Source organism: Triturus cristatus, chromosome 2_2 (genome assembly GCF_964204655.1).
Source record: "Triturus cristatus chromosome 2_2, aTriCri1.1, whole genome shotgun sequence".
Taxonomy (NCBI): domain Eukaryota; kingdom Metazoa; phylum Chordata; class Amphibia; order Caudata; family Salamandridae; genus Triturus; species Triturus cristatus.
The window spans coordinates 1,152,725,374-1,152,753,082 of record NC_140582.1 but is presented as its reverse complement, the minus strand read 5'-3'; the positions used below and the strand labels follow the sequence as shown (position 1 = coordinate 1,152,753,082).

The following is a 27,709-nucleotide window of genomic DNA, read 5'->3' as shown; positions in this document are numbered from 1 at the left end:
ATTTTTTCCCAAGTCCCAGTTTGCATGCTTCATACTCGCACAGAGCATTCATTTTTAGCGGTTCGTCTTTTTTTTAATCCGTACAACCTCCGCATTATTTTTTTTAATAACTTTTAGCGTGAGGCGCGCGCGCTTGTTCTCTCTAATATCACTCCGTTTATGGGCACTTTAAAAAGTAATAACTTATTGTGTGCGACGTCCACATATGAGCCAACTGTTAAGCCTTTTTGTACTAGGAGTTTTTGACACTTTAAAAATTGTTGCGGTGCTTCGTATTGTAGTATGTTTTGCTTTGCCGCAGAAATATTGGGCCTCGCTCAAAAACAGTTATCTTTTCCTAATTCGCAGCTTAGTTCATAAATGCGCCGGCCACGCACCTTAAACCAACATATAAACACACTTATGAGCACAGCTCAAACTACAAAGATGGGACAAGGAAAAGGCAGCACGCACAGGCTCAGATACATGCAAGGTTGCTCAGCTCATCAGCTTCCTAATGTCGGGAAATCCACAGCAATTTATCAAACCCGCTTTTGTGCATCCTTTATAATTGTAGCGCGAGAAGAGTTGGATTGCACTTTTAGCCCAAAGTGTCCAAAGCTGCAGAAGTGTGTCTTGCAGCTTCGCGTATTACAAAAATTTAATTCCCAGGTTTGTGAGCTGCAAACGCTGGTCAGATCAGGTTTTAAGAACAGGTAGAGAAGGTATCTCATTCAGTAGCCCTGGATGGTAGCAAGATACCACTTTCACTCTGGTCCATGAGTGGCAGTGGTTAAACCACGACTTCTCAGCAACTGCACACTGCTACTCACCACAGGCAGAACCTCCAACCTGTCGAGGGCTTGACTTCCTACGGTAGGAAATCAACAGTGCATGGTTTTCAAGCACTGGATCTTTCTCCATGTACTCACTGGTTATCTTCATAACGCTTAGTTTCACCCTTTCCTGTTCCATTTTTTCCTCAACTGGTGGCTTCCACCTCGGAACAGGAAAAAACTTCAGAAGTTTGCTGAAAACTGTAGACACCATCCGCCACTAGCTTGAATGTAACACATAAGCGGAGTCTACGTGTAAAGAGATTTACCGCAAGTACCAGACATTTTCTGTCTCTATTTCTTTGAAATAACACACCAATCTGACCATTCCCTTAAAGCAAGAATGCAAAACCTCATTCTCAAATCACTCCATTGTGTCATCAGCCAACCACTGCATGCAATCGAGTTACAGAAACTCAACTATACCCACCGAAACCTTCAAAAGAGATCTGTGCTCTACCAATCCTGTATGTTATCTTGTAACAGATTATCATTACTTACAAAATGCCACGTAGCCTTCTCAGCATAGGCTTTAAAACTCCTTGACCCTTATTGATTGCTTCGACTTGAAACCCCAAGCTCTTCACAAATACTAGGGCTGTGGAATGTGTAGGCGGGCTCTACCACGAATCATAGCAAATCCAAACTGTTTAGGCTGGATTTTTATTTGCAATTTGTACAGCTTGGATGTCTTAATCTGTGAATATCAGACCCTGCCTGACTGAACTCACATTACCCTGGTCACTACCCTGGTCACTGGCATCATTTTGTCCATGTGTTAAACCCATTACGACTCTGAAGCAATTGTAAGCTAATACTATGGGGCAGATTTATGAGCCCCTTGCGCCACTTTTGCGTCACTTTTCCCATGTTAAAAGTGATGCAAAAGTGGCGCAAGGGGCTCATAAATCTGCCCCTTAGTGCTTTATAAAACGTCTAAATAAGCACACCATTCTGTCTTGAATGCCTTGTACTGTCTTAATTCTGTTTAGTTTATCCATGTACTCATTACTAACGTTCTAAAATAGGTGCTACTTCCTTTATTTTGTATTTAATACATTTATCTTACAGTGGAAATATGTTTGTGTTTTGGTACATTGCATCACAAAGCTCCTGAGTATAGCATGTATCCCATCTCACTGCCTCCCGTTATCTTCTGCCATCACTCTCTTTCTTTCGCTCTCTCTCCATAAGCCGCTGGCGCTCTCTTTTTGCTGTGCCCCCGTGGCCCTCCCGAAATGGACTGCTTGGCGGACATCGCACTCACTCTGCACTCGCTCCCCCGCACCCGCACTATTATAGCAGCAAATGGCAGGAATATCATCACAGGCCTGAGCACGCGCAGCGCCTGTTCCTACACTTCGCAACTGTCTTTCTCAGCTTCAACTATCTCTAACAGTGTCTCTCTTTCTCTCGCTTTCCTCTCAAAGTCTGTCTTTCTCTCTGGAGTTCTCTTCCAGTCTCTTTACTACTCTCTCACATACTCTCGGTTCAAGGCACTTTTCATTCAGTGACTCTCTCTCCCTTTGCCGTCACCCCTGCTCCTCTCCCTCCCTCTCTCGCCAGGCTGGAGCTAGACTCGTGGCTGTGGCTCAGCTCGTGTGCTTCTGGGGGCCTCGCGCCAAAAACGAGCCGAGCTTTCAGGGAGGTGATGTTCCCTGGTGCTACATCTGCCACCCGTGTACCATCTGGTTTGAATCCCGGCCTTGGCTGAACATCATTGTCTGTACAGACTTAAATTGGCTTTAAATGCTGCTTTGTATAACGAGCATTGCCAATAGGTCTCGCCTTTGGGTGTTTAGCCATGCAACACTTGATGTTGTTGCACCAAGGGTATTGTGCTGGATAACTAAATACTTATAAGGTCCCAAAAGCGAGACCTATTGGCTATACCAATGCTTGTTAAGCTTGTCATATTGCTCCATATTAAACTTTAGGGAGAACAATAAAGACATTTTTAACTCACTTTCACATTCACTTGCACTATCGTTGCGTAAAAAACTTGCTCCCCTGTAATCGGGCATTGAAGCACACCCGGGTACCATTCAGCTTCTCGGGTGGGACCCCAATGATGAAGCATGCCACCAACTAGGTTAGTGAGTGAGGGGTCTTTTTAAAAAGGAAAAAAATATATTTGTTTCCTCCTTCAAGTATCTCGCTGTTTTCTTTTCTCTTCAGGGTATACTACTTCATTTGTTTACTGTATTTATCTCAAGGGGACTGGGAGTGTTCCCTATTAAATATAACCCTTTCTCTCTTTTTGTTGAAAATATGCTGCAGGTTTATTGCCAACAATCCTCCATGCCGCGTTTCTGCCTGAACAGGCCTTGATCACATGTCGCCACTGCATTGTGGGCCTAAAAATTCAAAGTGACAAGTGGTTCAAACATGTGATAAACATTGAACACAGACTGCCGATATGCCGAAGCCATAGTACACATATTAATTGAGAAGGCATTAAGCTTTCTAAACTTACAACCTAATACACAGCGACCTCGATTGAACTCTGAACTGAGTCCCGTATATGTATGTATGTGAGTATGTATGTATATATATATATATATGCATATTATGTATATGCATGTTTATCAAAACTTTAAGTAAGTAGTACCTTCAAACATATATATATATATATATATCCTAAACCACCAAATAGTCTAAAATGCCAAAATTGCATAGGATCTTTTATTTAAAATGATAACATATCTATTTAGCTTTTCTGTAACATAGAACATGCACTCCTTTGCTGTTTTAACATAGCCTTTTTCTTTGAAAATAAAAGCTAAGTAATAGCAGGCAGTTAACCAATATGCTGCATAAAGAAACCACAACAGAATAAAACTGGTGCAGTGCCTTTAAGACCTCCAAGACCTCCATGCTCCCATCATGCCCCACAGGTGACAGTTAGGTCAGTTCTTTTTCCTGGCTCCTTCTGTGAGCATCCTGGAGCATTGAGCTTGTCAGTTTTTGATATTCTGTCAATTATTGATATTTAGAAGTTGTTTTCTTGAACTTCATTCAATGTTTTCGAGTACCATCTATACTACCCTCCTCTTTTTGTTCTTACTTTTTTGTTTATTTTTAGTCACACATGACATCCTTGTTCAACAAATGTCCTTCATGTGGCAAAAAGATGGCAAAATCTGACCCACATTCTGTCTGCATTGTGTGTTTGCCATCTTCTCACCAGATACGTGTTATTATTTTTTTTTTTTTGTAAACAAATTTTTATTTGTCAAATACACATGTCGCGAAGCTCTGTAGCCCAGAGACTTCCATCGTATCAAGAAACAACATATCAGCTCTGACAAGTTTCTCATAAAGTACCTAATAACAATTACAGAAGAGACGTGCAAAACAAGAACCGCCCCCTCGATTAAAAAACAGTGAACACTCCCTCCCCTCCCCCCCCCCCCCACCCCACCCATCGCACGGCCAAACCAATCCATACAGCAAGTCTGTGTGCGACTATGAGTCTGTCCTTACTACAAATCATGGCCATATAGCCCGGTAGCACCCAATAGATAGGTGTTGCACGTCCCCAAAACGCATGTAAAAGAGCGCCGGACACCCAGGCAATCATCCCTCCGAAATGGGTTCCAATTCCAATCCCCTGTAATGCGCCCACCGCTTCCAAATTTTAAAGTGTTTTCGCGGGCAGCCCCGCGCTACATAAATGGGTGCCTCTAGTCCCATACAGAAATCCAGCCCAGCCTTCCAAGCCGATATTGGGGGGGCAGCCGCCGCCTTCCAGGCCCTTGCTATATCCCGTTTGGCAAGGGTAAAACCCAGAAGCATCAGATGGCGCTTATAAATATTGCCCCCTATATCGTCCATCACATGTAGGAGTACCAGTTTAGGGGACCGAGGAAGATCCCACCCCAGAACCTCTGAAAGACATGTCAGTACGCCCCGCCAGAACCTAGCCAGTGCAGTGCAGTCCCATACAGTGTGGAGCAACGTCCCTTCATCACACATGCAGCGAAGACAAATCGGGGATGCCACCAAGCCGGCCCTATGCAAACGAACCCCAGTGAAATACACTCTGTGGAGGTATTTGAACTGAATGAGTCGGAGACTCGCAGCGATAGCCGCCCCACGCGGAGAGGCCAGGGCCTCCGTCCAGTCCTCCTCCTCCAGGGGGCCTACATCTTCTTCCCACGCCCCTCGGAGACGCTGCAGTGACGGGGAGCAGTAAGTCACGAGGGACTGGTATATTCTCGAGATTTTGTGGTCTCGTAGGTCCCCCATGAACAGTTTGGCCTCTATGGGACTGAAATCAGCCAACTCCTCCAGGCCCACCAGACTGGGCGAAAGGGCATGCCGGAACTGCAGATATTTAAAGAATTGGGTGCGCGGCATTTGAAAGTCTGTCTGCAAGATAAGTGTTATTATTGTCATCAGTTTTTCAGAAGGACTCTGCATGACAGGGAAGGAATCAAGCTGCATGCCATGCAAGAGAGAGGAAATTTGAGATCCCCAAGCGGTCTGGAAGGTTCCCAACAGCCTTTTAGAGAGTCCTCCTCTCAAGTATGGTCTGAGCGCAGGGACAGAAAGGACAAAAAAAGACACTGTTCTGCCTCCCCATCGACGGAGAGAATATCAGCATCAAAATTATCGGTTTGCTCACCGTCTGCTTCACAATCAATATCGGAAATGCCTCTGCAGCGACCGACTATGTCGAAGTTAAAGTCGCCGTTGAGACTTTCGGCCTCAGGCCCATCGGCGAAATAGTCGACGTCTAAATCACATTCTTAGGGTCAAGGATTGTCATTGAAGATGGCACCAAGTAAGTCTAGACTTGAGTCAGTGCCGGGAACATGACCACCATTGTCGAAGTCTAAGACTCCTCCACCGTCGGCCATAGACGTTCGACCTCGAGAACCTCCCCACCAGCCAGGCCCAGACATTGACATCACCGACGTTGAGACAGAGGTGGTCCACCTCTAGAAGGTAGACTTCGAGGCCTCTGCTTTCACACATTTCTCCACCAGCGAAGAGGCACTGGGTTTCTGATTCACCCGCACCGACATCAAAACCTTCCGTGATGTTGAGAGCAACACATGTGTTAGAAACACAGAGGCCAGTATTGAGGTCTAGATCTTCGAAGTCGAGAAGCACATCTTCTCCCTAGGTTTCAGGATTGTGGAGATTACGCCGGAGGTTTTCCTTCATCTTAATACTCCATCTCTAGATAGTCTTGTGCATTACCTTATCTTACCAGTTAGCTAACAGACAACATCTTGGTAGACCAATGGCTCATTCTACCAGGGGAAAGGCCTTCATAACAGCCCTCATCAGAAATGTACCTATTGCATTGTAATGCTGCCACACGGCGATCAGTACACACCTTTGCTCGCCACTATTGTTTAGATTTCGACACTCTGGCTTATGCTCAGTTTGGGCAAGTCTCTTTAAGGAACCTGTTTGGGTAAATAGTCCTTAGAGTGGTTCAACTATACTGGTGTTCTTCCCCCCAGGATTCTGAGGAAGGGCTTGCTATTCTCTTCAGTGCCTATGACTATTGATGAGTATCCCCTGGAAGAGAAGGATAAGCTACTCACCTGTAATTCTTGTTCTCTTCCAGGAGTATACTCATCAAAGTCATAAGTAATTCACCCGCCTCCCAAACAAATACCTTTGTTATAGTAGCACTCTTCCTCCTTATTATCGCTACATATGATGATACGCTGTAAAAAAGACCTGACCTAACTATCACCTGTGGGGCCTGATGGGAGCATGGAAGTCTTGGAGGTCTTAAAGGTACGGCTCCAGTTTTATTCTGTTGTGGTTTATCTATGCAGCCTATGGGCATCCAAATGAGGAAGCACAGGAAGATTGATCAGATCGGCTTTGTGTATTTGCTGCTGCGTTAATGGAGGGGAGATCCCACTCCTTGCAATTAAAATCGTGCCGCACGGGAGCAGAATGCAAGTCAAGTGTGGTTAACTTAAAGGCCCATCGGAATGAATGGAGACACATTACCTAATAGCGATTCGCTATTTAGTGTATCGCTATTAGGCTACATGCATAGCATTTTGCAATTCCCAAATAGCAAATCGGTAAAATTCTCTATTTTGGAATCACAAAATGCAGGCTTGGTTAATGTGCCCCATAGTTCCCAGTTACCAGTGAAAGTAACAGGTGACTGTTTGCCGCAGTCAAGTTGGGCATGGATCCTGGCATGTGGCGTGATCTGACCGCAGAAGGGCGCAGGCGGACTTGCCTTCGCCGCGTCAGTGGTGCGGGCGCGCAGACCCCTGAGTTAATTAGCCCTCCATGGCAGGGGGTGTGTTCTCAATTCTGGCGACAAAGCGCAAAGATAAAGTAAGTGGACAAATAAACAGGGAGGTTGAACTGGGGTCCAGCAACCCCTACAGAACTCACAGGCTCCCCTGTGGAAACTGCATACTGGGAAATAAAAACAAATTAAAATAACAGTGAGAAACTTAAAATTAATAAAAGGAAAATCTTACTTCCTCTATGATGGCGCCCCCAAAGAGGGGCACAGAGTGCCTACAAAGAACATAAAAATAAGGGTTGCCAATCTGTGCTCAGGAGGAGCTGCGCGGACGCGCTGACCCGTGAGTTAAATAACCCTCCATGGCAAGGGGCTTGTCCTCAATTCTGGCGCCGATGATAAAGTAAGTGCCCAAATAAACAGGGTGATTGAGCTGGGGTCCAGCAACCCCTACAGAACTCACAGGCTTATTTATTTAGACTGCTTGATATCCGAGGTATTTCAAATTATGGAGCAACTTAACAAAAATTGTGCAGTTCATAGCTTAAGATTGTGTTTTACAAATTAAAACTTACAAAGATTTGCCTGAATTCTTTTATTTTTCCTTTTTAGGGCTCGCCCCTCGCAATGCAGTGCGCAGCACTGCTCGCGCAGGTGAGGCCTTTTGTAGGGGGTTTAGAAACGGACCCTGGAATCGCACATGCTATTGGGGTTTGCGTGCATGTTTTTTTTTTTAACAGAGCACGCAATAGGCCAAAGGCGTGCGCATTGCTCCGCCCATGGCCTATTGGTGCCTTTTACGCGCACCAAAGCCCATATGTTTTCAATTATCGTGCCCAGACACGGGCGCGATAATTGAAAATATATGGCTTGCAGTGGCGAGCGCGCACCACTTGCGGCCGTGTTTGTTTTTCCCATAGCGATCGCTTTCACTTTCACGATCGCTTTCAAGAGGAAATATAAGTATGGCAATGTATAATTTCCAAAGCAGCAGTCCGTTCTAGCTGTGGGATTAACACAATAGTTACTTTCTAATTAAGGTTGTTCACTTCTATGTGTATGAAGTTTAGGAGGAGGTCTCAGAAGGCAAACTCTAGTCACAATTTACCATCGTTTTAGCCAAGCCACAACCCGAGCAGATGACACCCCGGAAAGCACACGAACAAAGCTGCTTCTTGAAAACCCCACTAGCTAAAGCAACAGGCTAAATATTCCTATAAGCACGTTATAAGGACACGCTGCTAACATAGCTCTTTCGACTGTCAATCTTGATGCTAGAACACATATTAAACATATCAGCGAGTAAATGATTTTTTAAAATCCAAATTTAGCATGAATGTACAGTAGTTGCAGTAAATGGCAATGCAGTAATTTGAAAGGATTCCCTTTCAAGCTACATCGAAAACTTACAAACCGGAGTGTGGCATTATAAACTTCCGAGAAATTCCAGAAAAAAGTCGGAAAACATTTTTGAGTTGATGGAGACTTAATTTAAACATGCATTTGCAATGCAATAGGTCTCGCATTTATGAGAGTTAGAGCTATTGACGTTGTAACTGGCAATGTAGTTTCCTATGCAGTTTGGTGAGGAGTGGATGTATGTGGTATGAAGTGGAATTGTGGGTTGGATTGGAATTGTTAGTTGTGAAATTGTGTGCGGTGCAACTATCCCAATGAAAACAAAATAAGCAAGACCGGAGGGGTGGGGGTGAAGCGGTCAGCAACATGGAAAGTGGTGGGTGGGAGAGGAATGCAGCAACACGTTTAAAAAAAAAATAGCACTTCAATTGAAGAGCACTTTAATAAAGGCACGAGCGAATGGAGAACAATTAAATGTAATGAATCTGTGCCTTGTCCCTGTGCCAGACAAAGGAATGGAAGTGACGCATGGGCTCTGGTGGCTATTTAGGATGCAGTAAAGCAGAATGACAGAGATTCCAACAAAGTGCCAAGCAATGGCTGGGTTGAAAGCCCAATACTGTATACAATAGAGGTAAGCCCTCATCTTCTGATAAGTTAGTAATTGATACATGCCACACTCCCAGAGCTGCCGACTTTGGAACTGAGAATGAGGTTGATTCCTAGGATATGCTGAATATCCTGTGATTGTGGGAAAATCACTTAATCTCTTTGGGCTCAATCAGATTATTATCCTTTTTACAGTGATAAAACCAGTACAGTTGAGAGTAGGATGTGCTATTAAACGTGCAGAGTGTCGAAATAGCTTTTAGTGAGCCGCTATTTACAAGGAGATAAAAGATGCCCGATCTTGAACCAGTATTTTGCTGTAAGTGTGTGCTCTAAGCAAACACGTTTAAAGCTTAAGCGTTACCTGCTAATCTACCTCCGTATATAAAAGTGAATGATAAGCGTATTATTTCGTCCAGAGCCTGGTGCCCAGGGCCGGTATATTAAATGGGGAAGTTGGCGTTCTGGTTTGATATGTTGCCTTGTGTAATGTAAAAAAAAAACACAAGAGTTTCTGCTCTTGGAATTGTACATGACATTGCCTTTTATCTATATGTTTTAAAATCTGCAAGCGTACTTATAGTCCTTGCTTTCAAGAAGCAAGGCTGGCAGTAAAAGAGGCGCAGTTACTGCCAGCCTTGCTTCTCGTATGTAACGACTATAAGTACAAAGTGCGTGTTTACGCAGCGCTTGCAGGTTTTCAAAACACATAAATAAAAGGCATTGTCATTTGCAATGCCAATAGCTCAAACTCATGCAAATGCGAGACCTGTTGCATTGCAAATGCTTTTTTTTTTTTTAGAGAGAAACATTGCAGGATTTTTAATTATGCCTTTCAGTAATTAAAATAAACACTTTGGATAGAATGGGTATATGTTCTTTTGTGGCGTAGTGTCAATTTACACTTTTTATGTAGAAGCCTACCAGACAGCACAGCCGTCTGTTTTGCTGAAGACATCTTGGGGACATTCAGAAAGCTGACTTAGGAATGCATTCAGCCCTTTGCGTACCATTGACTTTATGGTTTGTAACTCGCATTGTTTGGCTTTCTGTTTGCTGGATTTATTTGCTTTAGTCTGTTCAGCTTGTGTTCATCCCTCCTGTTGCTTAAATCTTGTTTACTGTATTCTTCCACAAACTCACTTTTTGTAAACAGGCCTTTAAATTTTGTTCTTATCTTATTGCATTTGCTGTGCATTCAAACACAGAGGTCAAATGTCAAGCTGTCTCTTGAGGGAGCTTGGTGTTTACTTTTATATCTCTGACTTCAAAGTTATAGAATTTATTGGCAATCCAGCTGAGTATCCAAGGAGAGGGTGTAGGATGTTTTTTTCCTCTAGCACTCCAAATAAAATGCTGATGTTTGAGTATATCTGAATTAGTATAAATCAAGCAGTTTTTTTCTGATTCTGAACTGTGGTGGAAACGCATCAATACACTAGGTGATGACATTTGCTCAAAATAAGGTATGACACATGAGCCTTTGACCCCGGTCTCTGCGCTGCTCCCCCGTAGTTGCTGCCCAGCTCCTCTAGTCTGCTGCTAAGCTTGCAGCCCCAAGGCTGCTTTTTCCATCCTGCAGTCTGACTAGTATTAGAGTTTCTCCCTAACACTACATTAGTGTCAGCCTTGTTAGTTTTATTTTTTTAGCCCCGTTAGTTGCATTTTAAAACTCCTCTGTGTTTTTGTGTACCATTATTTGCCCTCTCTGTGTACTCTTAGTTCATAATTGCTCCCTGTGTACTATTGCTTATTATTATTATTTTTTTTTTTTTACTGCTCTGTCCCCTCTGGTTACCCTGCCCTTTGCTGCCGTTTTCTTCTTGCTTCCGCCTGCCTCCCTGCCAGCCCCTTACACTACTACTTATGAAGGCCGATGCTCAGCGGCCCTGTTGGGATGCCAAATCTGCAGCAAATGCATGGCCATCTGCTCCCGTCCGTGCCTGGACCACTCCCCGTGCCAGGATCCCTGGCCCTCCCCATCCCACAGATACCCTACGCAGATCTCCGTGCCCTGGACCCCTAATGCAACAGCAACTGCAGCTTTGCATCGCCTTGCACCACAGCAGGACCTTTCACCTGCATCCGCTGCCTATTCACGTACAACCTAGCACCGAGCTCCATCAATGCTACCTGCTCCACTCCTGCCCTGGCTGCCGAGACCACCCCAGAACAACTCCGCTGCCTCCTGATCAGCGCTAGATCTCTGCCAACATGGGACACCAGCTTCACCCTTGCCCCTGATATGACCTTCATTACAGAGATCAGGCTTACACCGCATCCACCCCGGACATCGCCAACGCAACATCCATCGAATACAAGATGAAACGCCACAGCTGCACCAACAGACACGGAGCCGGCATCACCATTGTACACAAGGAATTGATCACCTGACTCGTCATCGATGATGAAACCTTGCAGAGCATGGAACACATGAACTTCCAGCTCCGCACCGACGACAAAACCACCAACAAACGTACGCTTGCATACAGACCGCCAGGACCACAAACCAGCCTCCGCGATACCATCGCTGAATTCCTCACCGATAAAACGCAAACACTACGTCCTCCTGGGAGGCCTAAAATTCCACCTGGACGACTCCACTGACACCAACTCCACCTACCTCCAGGAAAGACTGGAAAACAGCAGCCTCAAGCAGCTGATCACTGACCCCACACACCGAGCAGGACACATGCTGGACCCCATCTTCACGTCCAGCAACAGACTGAGATACAGCTCACCACCATCTCCACCAACCCTCTATAATTCTCCATGGCACCATTCGCAGACATCATTATATCACACATCATCAACATCTTCTCCTACGCAGACAATACCCAGCTCGCTCTCTCGCTCTTGGCAGACCCCCCCCCTCGATGAAGACCAACTTCCTCAGCTGTATGAAGAACATTTCAGCCTGAATGAAGAATAACTGCCCAAAGGTCTCGGTGAGAGTGGCCGTTTAGTCTCCTGCGGCCTTCCAGTCGACTACACCAGATAGCATATGCAGTCTTTGAAGTTACAATGGCCCCAGCGCCAAGGATCTATCGGATGCCATGCAAATGTTGAAGGAGACAGCACAGGGTGCAGTAGTGGCCCCTGAACCGCATTTGCCGCAACTGCATGCCCCTCTTCCTTCCCCACCTGGTAACATTGGAGATGGATGCATCACTGCAGGGTTGCGGAAGTCACCTATATGAGGTGGAGATCAGAGGACTCTGGTCTCCAGTGAAAGCACAAATCCATTACTACTTGATGGAGCGGAGTGCCATTCGCTTGACCTTGAAGGCATTCACACTGTCCATTAAAGAGAGGCTGGTGCAGTTTCTCATGGATAATACCACCGACATGTGGTATTGCAACACGCAGAGTGAAGTGTGTTCCACGGTCCTGAGCCAGGAGGCTCTGTGCCTCTGGAGTTGGTTGAAGCATAAGTGCATATCCCTGATGGTGAAACACATGGCGGGTTCCTTGAATGCCAGAGTGAACAATCTCAAAAAACAGCGTCTAGCACATCACAAATTTCATCTGCATCCTGAGATGGTGCAGGGCATTTTCTGACAATGGGGAGAACCAGGGCTATGTCTTTTCACCTTTGCCAAATGTGCAGCGTTGAGCTTTGTGCATTGGAGTTTGGGAGGAACTTGGGACTTCTGTATGCTGTTCTGCCTCTGCATCTCCTGCCCAGAGTTTTGAAAAAGATAAGGAACCACCAGGCCTTAGTCATTCTTGTGGCATCCGAGTGGGCCCGGAGACTGTTGTAGCTGGAGTTATTGGGCATGAACACCTGTCCTCTGATCAGGCTACTACTTTGGGCGGACCTCCTGTCTCAGCAACAAGGCAGGATCCTCCACCCAAATCTACAAAATCTACACCTCCATGAATGGAAGTTGTGTGGTAGCAGTTGACTGCATTTAATATGCCTCCAGAAATGATGGCTACCATCCTTACCCCCAGACGCTCCTTCCAAGAAGTCCATTTATACTGGGCGATGGACCAAGTAAGTGGCTTTGTGTGATCACCACAAGATTTCCCATTTACCATCAAAGCTTTCTTTTGTTTTTTGGTTTGTTTTGTGTTTGGCCCGCCAAGTCCTTGATGTGAGCATTATTAAATGTCATTTGTCAGTCCTTTTGCCTTTTCTACATTTGCTGAGATCAGCCATCCTTGTTTAAATCACCTGTTGTAATAAATTTTTATAAAGGGCTTGACAAGACTGTTCCCTCCTAAACCATTTGTCATGCCTCATTGGGAACGTAATTTTGTCTTTACGTTTCTTTTTTGCATGTACTTTAAGACTATTCATAGCTGCACCCTGCGTTCATCGACTTTGAATGCTAACTCCCTCATTGCAATTTCTTCAGCTCATCACAGGAATGAGCTTTAGGCACTGTTGGTCCATCCTCCCTACTCCAGACTAGCTGGTGTTAAGAACTCAAACGGGGCGCTTGCCTGAAGTTGTGACATATTTTCACTTCGGGAAATATATCACCCTACATAAGTTCTTTGCCACTCCTCACCTCTCAAAAGAGGAAGAAAAGCTTCATTGGCTGCAACCCACAGGGCTTTAAGCTTTCATATTGATTGTACCAATCAATCAAGGTTTTGTAAAGCGCAACTACTCATCCCGTGGGAGTCTCAAAGTGCTAAAGAAAAGGGGGGGGTGGGGGTGGCGGCTCCGTAGCGTCCTGGGGTCAACCGAAGAGCTAGGTCTTGAGATCTTTTCTGAACTGGGGCAGTGTGGGGGTTTGCTGGGGATGAAGGGGAATTCGTTCCAGGCCTTGGCTGTTAGGTAGGAGAAGGACTTCCCTCCTGTTCTGGTCTTGTGGATGCGTGGGACGGTGTCCTGAGAGAGGTCGGCTGATCGGAGGTGTCTCTTGGGTGTGTGGAAGGAGAGGTAGTCGTTTAGGTATGCTAGTCCGATGCTGTGGAGACCCTTGTATGCATGGGTGAGGAGCTTGAAGCTTATTCTTCATTCAATTGGGAGCCAGTGGAGATTGTAGAGGTGTTGGGTGATGTAGTGGTGGTGGGGTATGTATAGACTAATCTGGCTACAGATCTGGATGGTCTGGAGCTTGTGAAGTAGTTGCTTGTTGGTTCCGGCATAGAGAGCGTTGCCGTGGTCCAGTTTGCTGCTGATGAGGGCGTGCATGACCGTTTTTCTGGATTCGGCAGGGATCCATCCTTTTTCAGAGTATGCAGAGGGTGTTGAAGCATGACGAGGATACGGTGTTGATCAAGCGGTTCATCATGAGTGCTGAGTCTAGTATGATGCCGAGGTTTGTGTATGGTCTGTCGGTGTGGGGGGGTTTCGCAGGGCGGGAGCCACCAGGTGTCGTCCTAGGCGTATGGGGTGGGGCCAAGTATGAGAACTTCTATGTTCGAGGCATATGAGCTGCAGATTACACACTTTTGCATAGATCCCCATCTGGTGTTGGGCCCGGATGTTTGCAGTTTGTTTTTCCCTTTGAAAAGTCTTTGGAAGTCACGAGGTCGGTGACTCCTCTCTTGGATCGTATTGCGCATGGGCTTCGGCTCCATCCTCAGATTGTTTTTTTCCGCCATCGGGCTCGGATGTGATACTTCGCGCTCCGGTTCCGAACATCTTCCAGTTCGACGATCGACGCGCAATCCTCACCCCAATTGCTGTATTGTTTCGATCACGATCTCTTCAATCAACGCGCCTCCTCATCGACACAAACCTTCGGTTCCAGTCGCCGACGGCGGCCTTCGGGCCTACCCAGGCTCCGGTCCCGGCTCATGGAAAGAACTCCATTTAAAAAGTGCCCAAAGGGTCCAAATTCCCCCACACCGATCTTCATGAGGTATGCAACCTTTGCCTCTCCCCAGAACACGAGGCTCGAGACTGTCCGGCCCGTAAGTCTTTTCGATCCAAAAAGACTATTCGGGACCGAAGAGCTAGAAGGAACATGGCACACTCCTCGACGTCCATTCCAGTCGACATCTGCGGAGACGACATTGACGATCCGGAAAATCATCGGACTGAAGAGGACCTCGTCAGCGCTTCCGAGGCCGACGAGTCAGATGTGGAGGACATCACCCCGGCGCAGACGGTCGTGAATACCAATCTACCCCCTCCTACACCCGCACAGACACCCAAAAAGGCTTCGTCACGCCTTCGCCTCCGGGCCTAGGCAAGACCAGAGACACTGCTTCACACACCCCACTTTTGGGCTTGGTGAAGAAGCCAAGTAAGCCTTCAGGCGGCTCCGGCACGAGCCAGCCTACCAGCGGTGCCGAGAAACACACTTAGGCACCGAAACAGAAGACGGACTCCACCTCTACACCGAGCTCCGTACCGAAGCCATCTGGGTCGAAACCCAGCCCGTCGGCACCGACCAAACCACACAAGGCCACCGGCACCGACACTTCCAAGCCGAAGCCCATCTCGGCGCCGACCAAGAGACCGGAGGGTCCCAAGCCGGGTTCTAAACATCAAACCGGCACGGAAAAACCTAAAAAAATCATCGGCCCGAAGCCTTAGGCGCCGACGGACCAAATTTCCTCACCAGAGCTATTTACACCGGATCTCTTGCAAAAAACTCTTACCAAGGATCCAAAAACGGAACATTAGACACTCTACTAAGAAGAGACATTTGGAGAAGCCGGCTCCGCCTCCACCTCCAAAGAGGAAGGACTCTGCTACCTCTCCATTCAGAATACCTTCCCCTCCTCCTCCACCTCCTCCTCCTTCCCCACCTCCTTCCCCACCTCCACCCCCACCTCATCGTTCTCCTACTCCGTCTCCAGACGATGATGATCACGGAGACCTATATTATGATACAGGGGATGTGCCACAATACCCCACCCCTACAGGGACGATTACCATATACCAGATATCCCCAACGTCCCACAAGATGATATTTACCCTTCTAGACCATCTCCGCCAGAAGATTCATTAGGGTTTAACCATCTTCTGCAAAGGGCAGCACATTATCATGGGGTGGACATGCATAATGACCCTGTGGAGGAAGATTTCCTCCTAGACACATTCGATACTACACAGAGGTCCACCTCCATACTGCCCATGCTCAAAGGGGTGGTAAAGCATGCGGCAGAAGTTTTTAAAGACCCAGTTAGAGCCAGGGTCCTTAACCCACGTATCGAAAAGAAGTACAAACCTGCTCCCTCAGACCCCTCTTACATCAGGGGACCAGCACCACTAGATTCCTTAGTGGTCTCTACGGCACGTAAAAGGGCAAACTCACAAGCGTCAGGTGATGCACCTCCACCTGACAAGGAGTCAAAACTGCTAGATGCTTCAGGCAAACGCACAGCATCCCAGGTCGCCAACATATGGCGTATAGCAAACACTCAGGCACTGCTGGCAAGATATAACATGGCTCATTATGACCAATTAGAGAGCATAATGCAACATCTCCCTGAAAAATATAAAAGTAAAGCCAACGAGTTGATTCAAGAGGGTAAAACAATCACAAACACCTCTATACGTCGTGCCCTAGATGCAGCAGACACAGCCTCCAGGGCCATTAACACCAGCGTCCTTCTCCGTCGTCATGCTTGGTTAAGGGTATCTGGGTTTAAACCAGAAGTACAAGCCTCCATCCTTAACCACCCCTTTGACCAGGAACATGTATTCGGGCCAAAGGTGGATGAGGCCTTAGAAAAGATGAGGAAGGACACGGATACCGCAAAATCCATGGGGGCCTTACAGTCTCACCCTCCCAGACGCTCCTTTCGCCGCTCATCCTTTCGGAGTGCATCCAGAGGCTACTCCTCAGACACAGCGTCCACCTCGTACACAGCGTCCACCTCGTACAAGTCCCCTTCCCAGACCACCTATACAAAAGGTTACCAAAGAGGCGGCTACAGGGGTAACAACAACAAGGGCAGAGGCAAAACAAACCACGCACGTTCTGCCACACCTACTACCCTATGACTTCCCCCCGCTCCCCCCAGACCATTCCACTCCAGTCGGGGGAGACTCACAAATTTCCTTCATGTCTGGGAGACCATCATCTCAGACAAGTGGGTTACCCAAATAATTCGGTCAGGATACTGCCTGGAACTAACATCTACCCCCCCAAACATTCCACCCAGGCAACGCCCAATGTCACAAGAACATTCAACATTGCTAAAGCAAGAGGTAATCTCCCTCCTACAAAAACAGGAAATAGAACACGTTCCTATCAATCAGCAAAATTTGGGGGTCTACTCCCTATATTTTCTAATACCAAAAAGGGATGAGACTCTACGACCTATTCTAGATCTCCGGCCCCTAAACACATACATACACTCAGACCATTTTCACATGGTAACGCTTCAGCAGGAACTTCCGCTCCTCTCCCAGAACGACTTTCTCACCACACTGAACTTGAAAGACGCATACTTCCACATTCCAGTACACCATGCTCACAGAAAGTACCTCAGATTTGTAGTGGACGGACAACACTACCAATTCAAAGTGCTCCCGTTCCGAGTCACAACAGCACCACGGGTATTCACCAAGTGCCTAGCGGTGGTGGCGGCACATCTCAGAAGACAGCACATTCACGTCTTCCCATACTTGGACGATTGGCTGATCAAAGCCACTTCATACAACTAATGTGTACACCACACCGCCACCACAATTCCTCTACTTCACCAACTAGACTTCATGGTGAACCACCAAAAGTCCCAGCTAAAACCATCCCACATAAAACAATACCTCGGTGCCACCATAGACACCTCAAAAGCAATAGCCTACCCCAATCCGGTCAGGATTGCAAACATTCAGGCTTTGCGACAAAAATTCATACCTCAACACTCTCTTCCAGCACGAGTGTTTATGCAACTTATAGGGATGATGGCCTCTTGCATTTTTATAGTGCCCCACGCAAGACTCCAGATGCATCCACTCCTAGAGTGCTTAGCACACCAATGGAACCAGGCCCAGGGGAAACTGACAGATCTGGTGTTGGTAGACGGTCACACCCATCGCTCTCTGCAGTGGTGAAACACCAAGAACCTTTCCAAAGGTCGACCGTTCCTGGACCCGGTTCCCCAGATAATACTAACAACGGACGCATCGCTCTCCGGCTGGGGAGCTCATCTATTACACCTCACAGTGCAGGGCACATGGACGCCGCAACAAAAGTTACTCCATATCAACCATCTGGAGTTACTAGCAATCTTTCTAGCACTGAAATCTTTTCAAACACAGATTTCAGGCAAGGCAGTCCTCATTCGCACAGACAACATGACGGCCATGTATTATATTCAAAAACAAGGCGGCACACACTCTCCACAGCTCTCTCAATTAGCACAGAGCATATGGAGATGGGCAATTCCCCACAAAATCTTTCTCCTAGCTCAACATGTCCCAGGAGTCCAAAACACTGTGGCAGATCTGCTCAGCAGACAGACACAAGAGATCCACGAGTGGGAACTTCACGCACAGGTTCTTCATCCGTTCTTTCAAATGTGGGGGCATCCACAGATAGACCTCTTCGCCACCCACAAAAACACAAAATGCCCAAACTTCGCCGCCAGATACCCACACCCATTGTCCAAAGGAAATGCGATATGGATGAACCGGTCAGGCAAATTTGCGTATGCTTTTCCGCCTCTCCCACTCATTCCATTAGTGGTGCGAAAGCTAGTACAGCACTCCCTCACACTGATCCTAGTAGCTCCAATGTGGGCCAGACAACCGTGGTACAACACGCTGCTGGAACTCTCAGTAGTACCGCACCAAAAGCTACACCTCTAACCATGCCTCCTAACCCAGAACCATGGAGAGATCAGGCACCCGGACCCAGCTCAGCTCAACCTTGCGATCTGGCTGCTGAAATCCTAGAATTCGGGTACCTAAACCTTCCCCCTGACTGTATGAACGTCATCAGAGAAGCTAGACGCCCTACCACTAGAGCCTGCTACGCTGCCAAGTGGAAAAGATTTGTTGTTTATTGCCATAACAACACAATCAATCCTCTAGACGTGTCTACACAACACATCATATGCTACTTAATCCACCTACAAAGGTGTAATCTAGCCTATACATCCATTCGGCTACACCTCGCAGCAATTGCAGCTTACTTACAAAACAGGCAGCACCTATCGCTTTTCAGAGTACCTGCCATTAAAGCCTTCATGGAAGGCCTCAAAAGAATAATTCCCCCCAGAGTACCACCCTCACCTGTGTGGAACTTAAATATCGTTCTCACAAGGCTGATGGGGCCTCCCTTCGAACCTTTGCATAAATGCGAACTGCAATTCCTCACATGGAAAACGGCTTTCCTTGTAGCTATCACTTCCCTTAGAAGGGTTAGTGAGATATAAGAACTTACCATACAAGAACCTTTTCTTCAAATGCACCAGAACAAGGTTGTTCTCCGTACCAACCCAAAATTCCTACCTAAGGTCATTTCCCCTTTTCACCTAAACCAATCTGTAGAATTACCAGTATTTTTTTCGCAACCTCAGACCATTGCAGAAAGGGCTCTGCTCACGCTAGATGTCAAACGAGCCTTACTCTACTACATCAAGAGAACACAACCTTTCCGAAAGACCAAACAACTGTTTGTGTCTTTCTCTTCACCACACAAGGGCAACCCCATCTCAAAATCAGGGATAGCTAGGTGGATTGTTAAATGCATCCAGATTTGCTACCACAAAGCAAAACGAACGCTTTCCGTTCCCCCTAAAGCCCATTCTACACGGAAGATAGGGGCTTCCATGGCATTTCTAGGGAACATTCCACTAGATGATATCTGCAAAGCAGCTACATGGTCAACACCGCACACTTTCACTAAACACTATTGTGTACATGTGCAAACCAAGCAACAAGCTAGTGTGGGCCATGTTGTACTGAAAACACTTTTTCAAACTACTGCGACAGATACCGATGGTCGCCGCTAGGGTTGGGAACTGCTATATAGTCTATGCAAAAGTGTGTAATCTGCAGCTCATATGCCTCGAACGGAATATGCTACTTACCAGTATGCGTCTGTTCTTGGCATGTAGAGCTGCATATCTACACACGCCCACCCGCCTCCGCGGCTACCTGTATCTGTTCCAGTCTATCTTATTTAGATACAACACACATGGGTTTCCTCACTGTCATTACTACGCTCCATCTTTCCCTGCTGGCGAAAAACAATCTGAGGATGGAGCCGAAGCCCATGCGCAATACGATCCAAGAGAGGAGTCACCGACCTCGTGACTTCCAAAGACTTTCCAAAAGGAAAAACAAACTGCAAACATCCGGGCCCAACACCAGATGGCGATCTATGCAAAAGTGTGTAGATCTGCAGCTCTACATGCCAAGAACAGATGCATACTGGTAAGTAGCATATTCCTTTCTCTGAGTTGAGCTTCAGGCTGCTCCTCTTCATCCAGCTGGCAATAGCTGTGTCCCTTATTGGAAGTTGTGCCTGGTGATGTTGGGTTCTTTGGTGAGGGAGAGGATGAGCTGGGTGTCGTCGGCATAGGAGACTATGCTGAGCCCGTAGTTTCTGAGGATGGTTGCGAGGGGGGCCATGTAGATGTTGAAGAGGGTGGGTACTCCACATCTAGTCTCTGTTTGTTCCGAGAGGAAAGGTGGGAGTCTGACTCGCTGAACAGTGTGAACAATCAGTTGTTAGTGGGGCTCTCTGAGGCCAAGAAAGGGAAGGTTGTGCAGAAGAGGACCATGTCAAGATGCATAGTCCTCTGCATTAGAATCTGCTGCACATTGCCCAAGAAGCAGCACTGGAAAGTCTGAGAGCCTAATCCACCAGGGCTAAGGCTGCTGTCACTGCGTTTGCATGCGGAGTGCCTATCATTGACCTCTGCCAGACTGCAACATAAGCATCATTTCATACTTTTACGAAGCACTGCTGTTTAACAGCCAGGTCCGTAAGGACAGACACTATCAATTGTTTACGCTCCCTGGCATGAAAAGAGACAAGTAAGAAACTGACATCAGAAAGCAGGGATGGTGCTCATATATTTTAATCCGCATTGTCCCTTCTGAAGTGGTACATAGTCAACATGGAGCGATATCGTGCCACCTAGGAATGCACGAGGCCTTGCTGGAGAAACGTTTTCTGAATTGAGTGAAGAGTCTTTGGTGTTATTAGTGATAGGGAGAGAGCAGCTTAGAATCTAGGCACTTGTGAATTAGATTAGATGATGCCCGCAGGAAGATGCAAAGAAACTCTGTGTTATGAGTATTGAACTTAAGATGGTATATTGTTGTACTGGAATTTATTTTATCTATTTTACATGGCGTTAAAGCCAGTTGAGATACATCAACAGGGGATGACATTTTGAAGTATATGTGGGTGTCATCCATGTATTAGTGATAGGATATGCCAGAACCCTTTATGAAATCACCCAAAGGTTAAGATGGAGATTAAATAATGTAGGGGCGACAACTGATCCTTAAAGGGACCCCTGGAGAGACAGTTACTAAGTGTGACAGCAAGTTTACCATTTTATTAAGTTTTTACAATTTCCCTATGTATAATTTGAACAACTCTAGGAATGCCAATGTTTTCTTTTAAGGCGTAAACAAGGAATTTGTGGTTCAAATTACCAAAACTGCCAAGAGGTCAAGTAGAATTAGAAGGACCAGTTCCCTTTAGCCCTGATTAGGAGAGCATCAACTATTTGTAAGATAATTGACTTCGTACTCTGTCCATCTCTAAATCCTCACTGGAAATCATAAGGCAGTTTGTTGTCCTTTAGTGCTAGTTGAAAGTTGAGAAAATGTTTGAGGATTCTCGCAAGAAATAGAAGCCCAAATACTTGTTGTTATTTTTGAGGTCCTCTGGATCATCATTTAGAGGCTTCATTGAGCCCCATCTAAAGGAATCATGACGTCCAGGGCCATATCTAAGACTGAGTCAGTGATGGCAGTCCTTTTCTTGACAGCAGATCTACAGTGAATTACGCATTGTAAATTGGCAGTGGAAGAATAGTCATATAGAGTAGATATTGGGTTGTAAATGAGGCTTCTGTATTCTACCCACTTGAGTTAAAAAAAAATGTTTTTTTTATGGTAACATTACTGTTAAATAGCATTGTATAGAAATCCTATTCTGATATACATTAAGCAAACTTTATGGAGCGTTTCCTCATACTCATCAGAAAGGCACAATTTATAGTTAGTCGTTTTAGGATGGTATGACTAAAAAAGCTGTGCCAAAATACAGCTTACCAACCGAGCAGGCAGTAGAAACTGCATATTAAATGTTAAAACTCGCCCGCTTCTACCCACTTGATAGTATGTCTAATTCTAGGCAGTCCCTTCAAGACTGGTATATTTTGAGGCTCTAGTTGGCATCACTGGGTGAAAAGAGGGTTTTGTTGGTCTAGTGGTCGGAATGTTTGTCTGAAGTGGGTTTAGTATTCATTAGTAAGGAGTCTTGAAGGCAGAGAGGTTGTCGTTATTGTGTAAATAGTGTGAGTAATGGGGACTGGGACTGGTGTGTTGAGTTTCATTCCCTGTTAGAGACTTTAAGATATTAGTTCTCTCGGATTTGGGTTTCAATTAGGTTTCATTAATTTAAGTGACTTTTTGATATTCGTATCTAGTGAATTGTATCAAGAAATGTTTATGGTTAATGTATTCCATTGCCATGGATAGGGACTTTAAGGGTCAACTTTCTACCTCCGAACTGCTGAAGCAGCAAGCTTTCTCTGTTACTTTTCGCAAAATATATTGAAGAATGTGAGTTCTTATTCCAGGGTCTACATCCTTTCTTTGAAAACATAAACTTTCCTTCATTGGGCTCTCTCATTCTGGAGACGTTTGAAAGATAAATAACTATATTCAAGGCTATGAGGGTGTAAAAAAATCTACCTCCTATTTAGGCTTCAGGCCCAGAAGGTCTCACTGGCACTCTTCACATGCAGTTTGGGACATAGAAAGTCCATCGCCTGACTAAATTGTACAGTTCCTTGCTAGGGATGGTAACTAACCATGCCAGAAGCAGGCATTGTTTTCGTGTTGAAATTGGGTACGTCAACTGACCTGAACTACTCCCATTTACCCATTTTCTTGCTCAACTTAGGTCTAAAATTATTTACAAATATACTGACTAGTAATGTAGAGAATCTGCTCTCTCGGGTTGATCCTACATCTTGTAGCGAAATTGAATAAAAGGAAATTCACACATACTTCCCCACATTTGACAGTGGAAGAGCTTTTCATTGAGGAAACTGGCCTTTTCTACACTATGTGATTCCTAAAGCCGGTCTGAGGTCGGTGATGGGGTAATATATATAGTTGGGATAAGTGACTCCAAAAGCAAGGGAGGTGGTAAATAAAGCAAGATCCATGCACTTTCTTCTTGGAAGATGGACCAGCAGTGGTGTCCTCTCTCTCCTCTTTACCCTGACAATGGAACTACTAGATGTTAAGATTAGAGGGGAAAAGGGAGTGGAGGGGATGCCCCATGCCCCTGTTCAACACAGTATTCTTGTTTGCTAATAACATCTTAGTGACTTTAATCCTGAGCAATCAGGTTGGTTATGGCACTCTGAATATGAAGGGGTTTTGGTGGCATTTAAAATAAACCTGGCATAATGAAATGAAATGAAAAGTGTTGCTTGTATAGCACGACTGCCACTCCTAACTGAGTCTCCTGGCGCTGTAAATAACTAAGGTCAGCTGTATCAGATTAGGAGCTAGATCAGGGCCAGGCAACAGGCATCTGCTTTTCCAAAGATCCATGTCTTTAGAGCCTTTCTAAACTGCTCTTCCTGTTCTGTTGCTCTAAGTTCCTTAGCTAAGGAGCATAGAGACAGGACCAGAAATTATGGAAAAAATTGACACAACATCCCTCTTTAAGTGGACAGAAGATACAATTAACTGTCTGGGAATTGGCATCACACCCATGATTCCATGCCTATGTAAAGCTAATTGCTCTGATCCGTATCAGTGAAATTAAGGGATCTTCAAAGATAGCGCCCTCTATTTATGTCATGGTTGGAGAGAATCATTAAATTGAAAATGAATATATTACCACAATTACTGGTCATATTTCAGCCTCTCCCAGTTCTACCTTCTTAAGGAATTGGCAAATCTACAAAAACTCTTTTTATATCTTCGCCTGGGACAATAGAGAAAAGCCCAGGATATCTATGAGAGTAATGCGCAAAGCAAGTAAGGAGGAGAGCCTGAACTTACTGAATCTAAGAAACTATTTTATGGCATCTCATTTGAGGGTTGAGTTTGAGGGGTCATGCAAGAGCCAAAAGAAACATTGGCCACAAATGGAACACACCCTTTTGTGCGGATCTCTAAGGAGCCTAAAGTGATTTCCTTCATGACACAGACCCGCAGTAGCTTATACTTTGAAAATTTCAATACCACTCATAGAGTGTGGGATAAAATCTCATTGAACCCAGTAACCACACTTCCACACATTGTAACCCAGACATCACAAAAGGCAGGGCAGGGGAGGCATTATCAGATGGAGAGAGGAAGACATTTGAATGCTTTGGGAGAAATCCGTCCTTCCTTATCTGCAAACGAGAATTCTCCATTAAAGAGTCTAATATGTTACGCCACTTTCATATCTACTATTGGGCCTTATTCCTGGGAAATAGAAAACCAGTTACAGAATTAACCCCTTTGAAGAAAAAAATTCAAGCAGTATGACTCCACAAGAAGACTAGTTCCAAACGTGTACTCCGTGTTAAATCAGACATATACAACAACCAAAATATGCTGTATGACTCGATGGGTAATAAATTCTGGCTGCAGCAATAACCCACGAACAATGACTCAGATTGTGGAGGGACATACAAGGGGCAACACGTAAATTTCAGAATTCGCAGACCCTATACAAATGCATGTTTATTTGGTATAGAACATAATGTGTACTCAAATGAAGTTAGTTGTTACCACGAAATAGAGAGGTGAATGAGTAGGCACCTCGCCCATACGTTCCTCCCGCACACTACTCATATACCACATAAAGGTAGGGTTTCTGCATTCACCCTACCTTTATGTAGTATATGACTCAAATTAATGTATTCTACTCTTGCTGGTAAATGTTGGTTTCTTTGTGGTATGGAGAAGAATTAACTTAATATTTGTTGGGACTGTCCAAAGGTGAAGACGTGTTAGAAGGAAACACTGAGACATATGAAAAGGACAGTAGGCTATCCTATATCAGCTGACCGGTGATGGTTATTTTGGATCTGAGACCCCCGGATATGAAAGGCATATTGAGGAATGATGGCTTACTTACTCTGCATATGCTACTTGCAAAGCAAGTGATAGCAACACATTGGAGCAAGATAGACCCATCTGCACTAACTGGTTGGGCAAAACACCTGTGGGGTTTGATTACCATGGACGTGAGCCGCTATGATCCAACAGATGAGAGGCGCAAATCCAAAGTTATGGGTAAACCATTAATTGGCCACCTCTGCTGTGAAATTGTCTGAAGACCTTCCATGTTTTAAAGCTATTATGGAACCCATGAATGTCTGTGCAGAACGGTTTAAACGTTAGTAGAGCTGCATTAGCTCTCAGATGATCGCTAACCTAGGATGTTAACTTTTAACTGAGCTTACATGTGCAATTTATAATATGAGGCTGTAGAGAAAATGAAAGGCAGGGTTGTGAAGGGTAACGGAAGCTGCATAAATCAAAAGAAACTCTGTACTGCTTTTAGTAAGTTGTATTCATTTTGACAACTTGCGTCTGTACATTCTTTAAAAATAGCTAAAACAATGAAATGTCATAATACAAAAAAGAAATTCTAGAATTGGTTTGGATTTGCTTGGGATGTTGTGCAGAAATTGCATTTTTTATTCAGCCCTATAAAGCATGTTAACTGGAGTGTTTTGGTGAAGCTCATCAAATAAAAATAAATTGTTGTCTTCGGTCTATGTACACTCATTTTGAAAAGATATACATTTATTTTGCAGTTATTAGATGTAAGTGAGGATTTGTGGAAAACGTACAGCAGAATGGATCCAGTTTCCCTTGAGGTTCTCGTGACGGAGGTAATATATTAATAATTTCGCAATGCCAGCCTTTCCTACCTAGAAGTATGATGACAGCTGAGCTTTTTCTTTTTTTTTCTTTTGATAAATGTGGAATGCATGTTTTAGCACCTCTTTATTTGTATATATGTTATGTTAAACTACATCGTTAAGGGTTGAATTACCAGTCAATAGAGCCCACCGTTGTCACCTTTGCTTCACAACAACTTGCCAATTTAGTTTGCTCATTAATATCTATGTTTAGGAACTGGGGCGGAAAATATTTCTGTAGTTTCTTAGCCCCTCACACCCCCACTTATCCAGTACAGATCCATTTTTACTGGGAAGGTTCCAACCGACATCAGTCCTGAGATGAGTGGATTGGGCCATCATTGGCATCATCATGCACCCACAGCCTCACCGCTGCACTGCCACTCAGGCTAAATATTCAAGCAAATGGACACAAATCAGTACTATCTTGCCACATTTGCTCAGAGTGGATTTGGTTCGTAGCCATATTCTCAATATAAACCCAGGAGAGATTGAATTTCACTGAAATCTACAGCACTGCAGGTAAAGAAATTAAATATTTGTTCCTGGAACATAGAGGGCTTACTTAGTTAAGTCAACGAATACACCTTAGCAAGATACTGGCAACAATTCCATATGATTATACTTCAAGAAATATGGGTGCGATCCCCAGTTCATTTTAAAGGATACATCCAATACTTCAGCCCAGCAGTCAAGGTTACGCATGAAGGTCTCCCTAGGGGTGGCCTCACCATTTTACATAAACTCTAGCTTGCACACACGCATTTAACAGCTCTCGATAATTGAGCCCAGGATATTAACAGTTTGCAAAGTAGGATGGGCTCACGATCGTACATTGCCATTAATCATTATAAACATTTACCTCATACCCAGATCAAAGGAAAAAAGGTAAATGATGAAAAACTATAGAGAGGAGTTGGCCTAACGGCTAGGGCGCTCGACCTCGGACCTGGGGAACTGGGTTTGAGTCTCGGTAATGACGCTGAACAACCTGTGATTCTGGGCAAATCACTTAATCTCCCCGTGCCTAACAAAAAAAAATGAATGTGTGTCCTCATGTAACGTAACTGGTGCTATGTAAAGCGCTCTGATACCCGTTTCGGGTCAAGTTCGCGCTATATAAAACTCTGCAAAAAGAAAAAGAAATAATGTCATAATGGGCATGAAAGTAGACTATATGAATGCAGACATAAGGATGACAGGAGACTTCAGTCTTGGCCTGGTTAATAAGCCTGAAGGAAGAAGCGGCTCAACACGAAGTGGGCAATCTGTGGCAATCCCAGATCAGGTCCTTCCTACTGGTAGGCTCACTGAAAGACTAGGAGAGGCCTCATTGACTTCTGCCAAGCTGCAGGGTTTAGGTTCTTAAAAGCAGGTTCTCAGGCGACATTCCACATTCTTAGACTAGGACAACAGAGAATTGCTTTTCTTACTTCTCTACATACTGGCAAAGTTTTCCTTCTTCAAACCACCACATTAAACAATTTAGAATAGAACAATGCCTAGAAAGTGACCATCATCTGCATCTTATACCGCTGTCTGTGAGGTGACCAATTTTGCCCACGACAAAGACATTGCTGGCAGAAGCCCGCACCACAAAAATGAAAAGATTAGGATGGGACGAAGAGAAATTGTCAGAAATTCTTGACCTCAGCATATTTTACTTTTCAAGGGACACAGGAGA

At 45.1% G+C, this 27,709-nt stretch overlaps 1 protein-coding gene across 1 annotated transcript in view; it reads left to right on the top strand.

Annotated features, from left to right (window-relative positions):
• DNAAF9 (dynein axonemal assembly factor 9) overlaps window positions 1–27,709 on the top strand; it is a 1,049,036-nt gene that overhangs the window by 278,882 nt on the left and 742,445 nt on the right. Inside the window, exon 7 of the mRNA XM_085642690.1 lies at window positions 25,918–25,995. Coding sequence (XP_085498816.1) covers window positions 25,918–25,995 — 78 coding nt within the window. The remainder of the gene's footprint in view (window positions 1–25,917; window positions 25,996–27,709) is intronic.